Below are 10,889 nucleotides of genomic sequence, written 5' to 3' on the forward strand. Positions count from 1 at the left end.
AAATTTCAAACCTCATTCGCACAAATTAATACTCCAATATCAAAATAACATAACTCTAAAATTTTAAAATGCTAAAATGGAATTTACCCTAAAATTTTATATTTTTCATCCATCTCTTTACTATAATTGTTATCAGATAAACAAACCTAGACAACAATATATGTTTAACTACGCGTTAGTGGAAGCATACGTATAAAATTACCAATATGACTGATTGAAATTTCATTTATTTTCTTTCTTTTTAAATTTTTTCATTGATGTATTTCTAAAATTTCAACTTTATATTATATAATATTTTAGGTGATGTGTATATTGGGCTGAAGAAACAAGAAAAGACCGATGAAGATCATTAAATGTGAATGAGACTGACAAGACAAATTATAGAGAAAGGAAAATAGTATGTGTACAACTACAATTGGGTATCCCCATGATAGCGCAGAGTAAGAAACTTGATATAAATGTATTGTCAGAGAGTTTGCTCAAAATTATTACTCTCCCTAACTGCTTATATTAATTCATGTCTAAATTCCCCCCACAAAAAAAATAAATAAATAAATAAAGGGTTACTTTGTAAGCTAAAGTTTGTAATTTTCAAGTACATATATTATACATACGCACATCATATAAGTTAACAATAATCATCAAATTCTTTTATTCCATTTTGGTGCTTTAGGAATCGGCTTAATATGCATTGCACGGGCAGGAAAAAAAGTAATTGTTACCTGTGCATTGGACTTTATAACAAAATAAGCATAAAGGTACACTCATACACATCACATTAGCCCAAGCTTATTAATTTTCACAATTACATAAACTATATGAAAGCTAGCCATGTAAAACCAGCCAACTTAATTCTAATTGGGAAAGGGGAAAAGAGTTCCGTATATTGCATTTTCAAAAATTTTATATTCTCCTCTATTTCCTTTCATATTTTAAAAAAATTTGATTAGCTAAAACAAAAATAATCTAAAACAAATATTAAATAAAAATATGTTTAATACAAACTGAATTTGAAAGAGTGGTTTTTGTCCAATGCAAAGAGAGAACAACAAGTGGCCATAAAAACGGTTGGTGTTAAAGGTTTTCCTTGCGCATCCAATAGTCCATGCAGTGGACATTTTTTTTTGTATTTTTGTATTTTTTTATTATTATTTTGGGTTCGGGTATAGAATTTCTTTATTTTCCTCATTCCATGAGTACGGACAGACCAATATGATCCATTTTGAAATGCAAAACTAGATTGGAATTAAATATAATTATTTAAAATGTAATCAAATATAATTAGATAGGATTTCAAATATTTTAATCGGGCATTTCAAATGGGCCATAATGTCCACAAAACAAACATGCTCTAACACTAACCTCTCCAAAGCATGAACACAAGAATGGAATATTTGGCCCAGTTTCTTTTAGGCTAAGAAACAAGACATTTGGCATGACTCATGACATCAAACCTCCACACTGGCATACATAGCAACAAGTTAAAAATGGGTGGTTCAGACCACAATCTTTTTGACAACAAAAGACATATATAGATAGAGTGGCTTCTCTCAAAAAATGCTTCTCTGTTGGGTTTTTGGCCTTATGCCTTATAATCTGCTACTTCTGAACTGATCAGGTGACAACTTCAATTACGGAAATACATTGTGACGTTGTGTACATTTGGTGTTATATCGACCATGCACATTTTTTTTTTAATTTTTTTTTTTTCGCTTTTGTTTATATACTTCATTATTGGATTGCAAAATCCATTTAGAAAATGTGGTGCTTACTTGTCACTCTTTCAGAAACTTTTTTTTTTTGTTTTTCTTTTTAGCAGCACACGAACTGTTCGTTGATTGAATGAATTACTCATATGTATCAATTAGAATGGTCTCATATCTACTGGGCTATCTTCAGCGCAAGGCCAACCATCATTATCATCATGGACCCATATGATGTGCAAGTATCTATTTTACATTTAAGGTTTCTTTTCTTTTTATTATTATTATTTTTTCAAAAAAGTTTATTTTCTTTTCTTTGCTTTCATTTAAGTATAAAATACATAGGACAATGACCGAGAAAATCCCATTATTAACACTTCAAGTACTAATGAATTTCTGTGTGTCATCCTATATATATAGATATCTTCTATTCTCATTTTATTTTATTGAAAAAGATAATTAAGTTTGTCACTTTACTTTTTTTAAGTAATTTTAAATAAATGTCATTATATCATCAAAAGATATGAATGAGAATAGAAGATTTTAAAGAAAGTGATCGTCCTTATATGGGAAAGGAAAACTATTAGGATTGATCTGGGCCTCCAACTGTGAGGAAAACCTACTTGGCCCATAGAATGTGTAGTTCTAATTAGGCTACTATTCGAGTTTATTTATTTATTTAATTTTTTTTTTTTAAGGAGTATTCTAGTTGTTTAAATTAAAAAATAGGACGCATAGATAAAAACATAATGGTCGCTCAGAAGCCATATCAATTTTTTTATTTTATTTTATTTTTTTTCTGAGGGGCTCAGAAGCCTTCTCAAGTGCAATATAAATAGAAGACAAAACATAAGTGAGTAGCAGTGGTAGTAGTAGAAGTGGATGGTGACAGCGTTTCTTCTCTCACAAAATGCGTCTTTTTTTACTTGCTGTTAAATTCGTCAAGGGACTTTTGTTCCTTTATGAGTTTTATATATCACAAAAGAAAAAAAAAATTAAAATGTTTTCAAAAGCTATTAATGTAATTGTTTTGACCAATTATTATCTTCAATGCTTGACTTCAGAGTGGCAGAGGATTACATTCGTCATGCATGTGGCCCCAGCTTTGCAGTCAGAATTCAACTATCACGATGCACTGGCAGCCACCGTAATATTATATTATTTCCTGACCAAATGTTAGTAATTCTGGGTGAAATCAAATCAGGACCCTAGAAACTGTAGAAAAAAACAATGAAATAGTTGTATGTAAGTTTTTCTCTTATAAAGCCCATTTCCTTTTTGGTGGGGATAAATCATGAAACAAATAAGGTCAATCAGGATTTAGGTTTTCAAAGTTTCCGATAAAATCCATTAAATTATTGGATTCTAAATAGATATTATAATAAAATAAAATAAGCAACATTTCATTATGGTTTGCTCAATCAAACTTAGATATTCTTAGGATTGACTGATTGAGGCGTAATTGATCAAAAGTTTCAATCGAAATTTATGAAAACACAATTCAATTCAAGTTGAATAACATAAAATGATGTCATTTATAATCTTAGCAAATTTTTTTAAAAAAAAAAAAAAAAAAAGTCCGCAGGAAAAGGCATGCAAAACGTATACAATGCAATCAACCATTTGTTTGACAAAAACACCCTTGAAATCCTACCAAATGACAATAATGAGTCATTTCATAAAAATGATATCCATTTCCATTCTGAGAAAGTAGTAGTAAAGCAAAGCAATCTCATTTTCCTTTTTTCTTTTCTTTTTTATTTTTTTTATTTTTTAAATACAAAGCAATCTCACTTTATTGTTCGATAACATTCAGAGCCAATAGAAAATGTTATCTAATAACAGGACACATGCGTTTTAACCAAGTATGACAGACAAAAATGGTAGTGTCTGTCTTCGATATATGGCCTTTGCTTTCACTCATTTTCTCTTATTTTACGCGTAATTGACGTATACAACTACAATCAAACGCTAGGCACAGATGACATCATTTATTTTATTTTGAAATGTATATTGCTATTTGTCTAAATTTAGGGGGTGAAAAAAAAAGTGACTACATATTCTGTCCTTTCCCACACAAAATGACATCGTCCTTAGATGAATCGTGTTGTTTCATTATCCACATAAAATTCTTAATATTAAGTTAGAAAATAACTTTAAATTGCTAAACTAAAAATTCTTTTCCCAATATTGCTCTTTGCTTTATCAAAAAGATATACACGAAATTATGAATCCTCATCCCCATGCATTTTGTTATCTTTGGAGATGGAAAGAGTCCAGATACATAATGTCCACAAAATGCACTAATATTATACCATACGCTTAGTTTATTGTGATGAAATATGAACTAGATAACCAAATTTAATCAAAAAACTGTTTTTACGAATCAAAAGCGCACAACGCCGCTTTTCCACAATTAGAAGAATATGAAATTTATTTAATTTTATATAATATAATATATATAGATATATTTTACAGAAATTTGACATTCTTTCATGCAATTATGTTGACTTTTTTTGTCTGATATTTTTGTTGACTGTTAAATGCAAATTTTTTACAGAGCCTAGTAAAAAGGGAGGAAGGTAATTGGCTGCAGAAAAATAAAAACAAAAACAAAAACAAAAACAAAAAAGAAAAAGAAAAATAGTTTATTTGGTGTAACAGATTGCAGACTATAACATTTAATTTATGTCAGTCAATTCAAATAATTCCCTTGAGATATCACTAGAGGTATGGGGCTATCTTTACACGGAACTTGTAGACTTTCCTTTTAAGTTCAAAATTATTTAAAATAAATAAAAGAGTTATATGAAGACAAAAATATTTGTTGAATAAATTAGCCAGTCACCAGTCTAAAAACATAAAAAAAATAATTAACAGTGATAATTAAAAAAAAAAAAAAAACATCCAGACTCACCAGTCACCATAGAGGAGCCAAAATTTTGCCCAACAGATTATAAACGTGGCACGTCTCAATTCGTTATACATTCATCCCAAACGTTACTTCCCACGTGAGAGCACACCACAAAAAAAAGAAAAAATAAAAAAGGAAAACTCGTCTGTAATGTACGGAAAAGAAGAAAGCTGAAGATGCCAATGGCCGCACACAAAGCCACCCACCATTGCATACGTGGCGGGATTAGACCTGTCTGTGAGGATGGCTTTGAGTGGGTAGATGTGAATCTATCGGAATGCAATTCCAGTATCAGATAAAGACGGATTGAAACGGAAGAGCGCGGTTATTGGCAGAGAAGAGAGAGAGAGAGAGAGAGAGAGAGAGAGAGAAAAAGGAGGTTACGTCAGAATTGCATGGACGCGTAGCAGCAAGCTGTGAAACCCGCCGCTTGGATCCACTAATCCAGACAAAGTCCATTACGTGAAATCCAATTGAACTTTTACTAAAAACCCAAGTCGGTCCTCCTCTAATTTTTATTATTTTTTTAAATAAAAGGAAAAAGAAGAGCAGTGTGAAATCCTCTCTTCGAGCTTGGACTTGTATGTGTTCCAGTTGGCGATCAGTTTTTTTCCTTCTCGTCTCTCTCTCTTTTCGAATTTGGTTTTAATCAGTTTAGCATCTTTGTATAGCCAGCTTCCATTTTGCCTCCTCTTTTCATGATTTTTGTGTTTTTTTTTTTTCTCTCATTTTTTTTTAATTTTAATTTTTTGATTGTATACATGGAATGGACCCTTGTACATTAACAATGAAAAGAGCTAAAAATATCAAATTTTTTATATACATAGAAAGAAATCCAATTTAATTTAGAATATTGTAAAATAATTTTAATCAAATCTATGTGTGATCTAACATAGATTGGATAGAGAAGGAAAAAGGAAATGGTGATGGTCAGATGGGTGATTATGATTAAATTATGATGTCTTTGTTTTGTTAAGCAAGTATTAACAAAGAGGGTGCGTCCATGGTAATAAACGAAACGATGATCACTCTCTCTCTCTCTCTCTCTCTTTACTATAGTCAGTCATAAAGGCTGAGGCACCGCTGGTTGCAACCACTCAGGTAGGAACGTATGGCTGGTGGCACAAAATCCGGAGTGAGGCTGAGAAAGTAGCGGCACGAGGTTTTGTTTTCTTGTTTTTTTTTTTCTTCTTTTCATTCATTTCTCTCTTAATTTCTCTCTTAATTTCTCTCTCCAGTATTATAAAAAAATTAATAATAATAATAATATACACTCCCACAGTTCCAACCTCTCTGCTTAATCAATGTATAGTGCGTAAATCATCCACTTCCTTCCTACTTCCCAACAAAAAAAAAAAAAACAATAATAATAAAAAAAAAAAAACCGACTTGGACTTATCTTCCAAAAAGAGTTAAAAAAGAATAATAATGAAACTCCCCCTCCCGGAATAAACCAGAAGCACATGTGGGGGGGTTGAGTTTGTTTCAGAGGATGATTATACTATAAGTACAGTTGGGCCGTGTTTCTTATAGAAAACTAGAAAGATAGTCATCTGGATTGGCTTGCTGGATTTGTGTTCAATCTCTCAACATCGGCTGCTACCTTTCTTCTTTGTATGGTATTGTTTATAGGTTTTTGTTCGTCGAAAATTTTTTCGGTGTTTTGTATATTAATAACCAAAAATGGTTATAGATTAGAGAAAGGTATAACACAAGTCGCTGTCTCTGTATTGTTATAAATTTAATTGTTTATATTATCTGGTATATAATGTTGGTGCTAGATAGACCAGATGCTTTATGTTGCTTCCCTGTTGAGGATTTGATAGAAGAATTAAAAAAAGCGGGCCCTTTCACTCTCTCTATATTTTTGCTTCCTTAATCAGATACAAAGCCCCTTTCACTTGCACTCATCCGTACACCAAGAACCATATCCATCCCTTCCTTACCCCCCATCTTCTATATCCTTTCATTTTTTCTCTCTCTCCAAAAACCATCTGAAACCAACATAACCTCAAAAAGGGGTTTTCCAAGTTTCAACCATTTTTTTTTCTTTGATAAAAGGAAATGAAGGGTGTGGAAGCTCAAGATCTACATGCAGGAGGTAATATAATGGCAGAGAACCATTTAGGAGGCTTCTGTGATATGGGAAATGAAGAGGTTTTGGGAGTTGATGGAAGAGAGATCTGGCTTGATCATAATGAACAAGAAGATCTACTTGATATGAGTGACACTTCAATCTTTTACAACGATTTTCCTCCTCTTCCTGATTTCCCATGCATGTCATCATCGTCTTCATCGTCGTCAACTCCGGCACCAGTAAAGGCGATTACATGTTCGTCGTCTTCTTCGTCGCCATCTTCGTCTTCATCGGCGGCTTCTTGGGCGGTTTTGAAGTCGGATGCAGAGGAAGATGTGGAGAAGAAGCAACACAACATCAACAAGAATAACAACCACCAACATCATGACCAGCACCAGCAGCATAGTCAGGATGATCCAGTGGATGCACCGCCTGCGGCTTTATCTTCCACCGCTTCCATGGAAATTCCTCAGCTTCCCGATCAAGGACTCGATTGCATGGATATGATGGAGACTTTTGGGTACATGGAACTCCTTGAGGGAAACGAGTTCATTGACCCATCTTCCATTTTCGAGAATGAAAGTCCTTTTGACGATTTCCAATTAGAACAAGACGAGCAAACCCACCGACAACAAGAACATGCAGAGTATGAGAACCCAAATCAACAACAACAACAGCAACAAGTAGTGGTAGCGCAGAACAACAACAATAATAACGAGGAGGAGGAGTTTGGTGAAGAAGCAGCAGCAGCAGTGAAGGACGAAGAAGAAGGTGATGACATGGCAACAGTGTTCTTGGAGTGGTTGAGGTCAAACAGAGAGACGGTATCAGCAGAAGACCTGAGGAGTGTGAAGATCAAGAAAGCAACCATTGAATGCGCGGCTAGACGTTTGGGTGGAGGCAAAGAAGCCATGAAACAGTTGTTGAAACTCGTTCTTGAATGGGTTCAGACCAATCATCTTCAAAAGAGACGAACCACCACCACTAAAGAAACCGCCGCACCAACACCTCCATTTCCCAATAACCAATATCAAGACCCCAATTTCCAAAACCCTAATCTCATAAATTCCAATTCCTTCACTCACGAATCCAACACTTGCTTCAACCAGTCACCTTGGATGTCTCAATCACCCTATGATCCAACAACAAACGGCGTCGTTGCTCATCCCCCGCCGGCTGCAGCGGCTTATCCTTCTCCTATGGTTGGTTATATGGGTGGTACTGATCCTTTTGTTAATGGAGGTTGTGGTGGTGGTTCTAATGTCAATGCCAATCAGTATGCAACAACTCCATCTGAATACCACATGCTTGACACTCCTCAAACATGGCCTTCATCTCAATTTGCCATGGCTTCTCATTACACTCCGTATCCGGACAATAATCTTCAGCCGGCACCACCGCCCCCAGCGCCTCCCCAATCTCACCCACAAACTGTGTTTTCTGGGTACGGAAATCAATATCCTGCATATCAATATTACCATGGAAACGGTGGTGATCAGAGACTGGTGAGGTTGGGATCTTCGGCGACTAAAGAGGCAAGGAAGAAGAGGATGGCGAGGCAGAGGAGGCTTTTGTCGCATCATAGGCATCATAATCATCATCATCACCATAACAGTGGTAGCCAACAAAGTCAGAGTGCAGCAGATCAGCATGCAAGGCTTGGGAGCAGTGACAATTGCACCATGGCTGCTGCTGCAGCAGCAGCAGTGCAAGCCAATCCAGGAAACTGGGTTTATTGGCCCTCTGCTGCTGCTGCCAGTGGTATTCCGTCGGCTCCACCGTCGATGATTCAAGGGATTCCTGCAGAGGCGCCGGTGTTGCGTCCGGTGGATCGTATGCAGGTGCAGAATTATCAGGGGAGATTGGCATCTGAGCACAGGAGGCAGGTGGGTCTGTAGTGTGGTGATCCACTGTTTTTGTTTTTGTTTTTGGAAAAAAAAAAAAAAAAGAGATTTGAAATGGTGTAATTTTATGGATGCTGTTGTTTGTTTACAAATAAATAAATAAATAAAATTTTTGATATGAAACAGTTTTTATTATTTTTCATAGATCAAACACCTTCCTCAAATTTTGTTTTTTAACCTTTTTTTTTTTTTTTTTTTTTGGGTTACCAATGGAATATGTTAATAGGGATGGAAACCTGAGAAGAATTTGAAGTTTCTTTTGCAAAAGGTGTTGAAGCAGAGCGACGTAGGTAGTCTTGGACGAATTGTGTTGCCTAAAGTATGTTTCTTTTCTGAACTTTTCTATCTATTCTAGCTCTGTTAATTTTTTTTGTTTTTTGGTTTGAAACTACTGATTTTTCTGAAAATAATAATAATAATAATAATAATAATAATCAGAAAGAAGCGGAAACACATCTGCCTGAACTGGAAGCAAGAGATGGGATTTCTATTGCTATGGAAGACATTGGAACTTCTCGTGTTTGGAATATGCGTTACAGGTATTCTATGCTTTACCCAAACTAATACCCTTTTATTTCTAATCTTTTTTCCTTCTTTTCCTTTTTTTTTTTTTCTTTTTTTTTTTAAAAAAAATCCTTTAGAAAATAAGTGACTAAATATTTTGCCCATTCTGTATTATAATGGAGTTTCAGGTATTGGCCAAACAACAAAAGCAGGATGTATCTCCTTGAAAACACAGGTGGGTCATTGAATTTTGATTCTTGGAGCTCTTTGATGCAAAATTTCTATTTTGCCATTAACTTTTTCAATCTTTATTTAGGAGATTTTGTTAGAGCCAATGGACTCCAAGAGGGGGATTTCATAGTCATCTACTCAGACGTCAAGTGCGGCAAATATGTATGATCTACGATCTTATTGTTATTTATCTTGAATTTCTTTTTTTTTTTTCCATAGAAATATAAATATATATATATATATATATATATAAGAATTAATTATGAAATTGAATATATATAATATGTCATATATATGTATATAGATGATACGAGGAGTGAAGGTACGGCAACAGGGTGCAAAATCTGAAACGAAAAGGCCGGGAAAGTCGCAGAGAAACAACCATGGAAGCACTCCAGCCGGCGGAAATGGTTCGTCTTCTTCTCCAAACAAGAAACAGTAAAAGCTACGAAGAGAAGATTAATGGCCAAGAGCTAGCCAAATATCAGTTTGCCAACCAATCTATTTTTTTTTTCTCTCTCTTCCATGCAAGTAAACGAATGGACAAATGGACGGTGAGAATCTTCTGGGATTGGTGGATATATATATATATTAATTATGTTTTTGTTTCACAGACTCGCATGTAGCGAGAAATAGGTGTGTAAAGGAAAAGGAGGCTTGCATGCGTTAGGAAAAGAGTTTAATGTGGGTTGGATTGGCAAAGTATAGTAGTAGCTCTTGGTTTTAGAATGTTGATATCATAGAACTTGGAATTAATACTTTTTGTAATTTGTATGGTTTTGGGGAGTGTTTATTTGCTGTCCATTGTTAATTATTCACTTCTCCAATCCACAAATTATATATATATACTTCTGTATTTTGGTGGTTCGTAATATATATACTTTGTATTTTCTCTATAAAATTATTTGAATCTGAATTGATGATGTACTGTGTTTATTTCATCAATTAGTCTTTAGAAATATCTCTCTCTTTTAACGTTTTAAAATCTGTCAGTACTTATTGGTTATCATTTTAGTACTGTTAATTGAAATTGGATTTCATGTCAGTTTTTCTCATATATCTATATTTGAATTTAATTTATATTGTAGTTTCCATAAAAAAAAATAAAATTGTTATTTAGGATGTTGTTTGTTAACATATGAACAGTTTTTGATTTTTTGGTTTTCACTATTAAATTGTATGTAATTTGTTTATTTAAATGATTTATTAATGATAATTACAGTTGTTTGTTTTTGTTAATTTGTTTTGTTGTTGGTATAAAATGAAATCTGGTAAAAAATAAAAGTGATATTTTTCATTTAATTTGTTTAGTAGTAAGCTTCTGCTATAATTTATTATTGTTAGTATTGAGTCCTTAAATTTTATTTTGATCTTTAAGGATAAGTTTCCCATTAAATAGATAATAAAATTACCATACCTCGTGTATAGTATCTTTTCCGTTTGAAAAATGCTATGACCAATCACCACTAACGGGATCCATACACGTGTTAAGTACTAATAGGTTTATTTGTCTTAAAAAAATTATTAATAAATTTAAGTTAAAGGTTCACTTTCCC

At 33.7% G+C, this 10,889-nt stretch overlaps 1 protein-coding gene across 4 annotated transcripts; it reads left to right on the top strand.

Annotated features, from left to right (window-relative positions):
- The first annotated feature begins 5,985 nt into the window (after positions 1 to 5,985).
- LOC107426493 (B3 domain-containing transcription factor ABI3) lies at positions 5,986 to 10,209 on the top strand. 4 transcript variants are annotated; one of them, XM_048480224.2, is made up of 7 exons: positions 5,986 to 6,236; positions 6,399 to 8,580; positions 8,825 to 8,917; positions 9,037 to 9,137; positions 9,285 to 9,337; positions 9,419 to 9,495; positions 9,638 to 10,209. In XM_048480224.2, exons 2-7 carry the CDS (start codon positions 6,682 to 6,684, stop codon positions 9,773 to 9,775), a joined length of 2,361 nt encoding a protein of 786 aa, XP_048336181.2. In that variant the 5' UTR covers positions 5,986 to 6,236; positions 6,399 to 6,681; the 3' UTR covers positions 9,776 to 10,209. The 4 variants fall into 4 exon arrangements, with proteins under 4 accessions (XP_048336181.2, XP_048336179.2, XP_048336180.2 ...); XM_048480222.2 differs by having other exon boundaries at positions 6,679 to 8,580; XM_048480223.2 differs by having other exon boundaries at positions 6,679 to 8,580; positions 9,291 to 9,337.
- Positions 10,210 to 10,889: the final 680 nt, after the last annotated feature.

Source organism: Ziziphus jujuba, chromosome 9 (assembly GCF_031755915.1).
Source record: "Ziziphus jujuba cultivar Dongzao chromosome 9, ASM3175591v1".
NCBI classification, from domain to species: Eukaryota; Viridiplantae; Streptophyta; class Magnoliopsida; order Rosales; family Rhamnaceae; genus Ziziphus; species Ziziphus jujuba.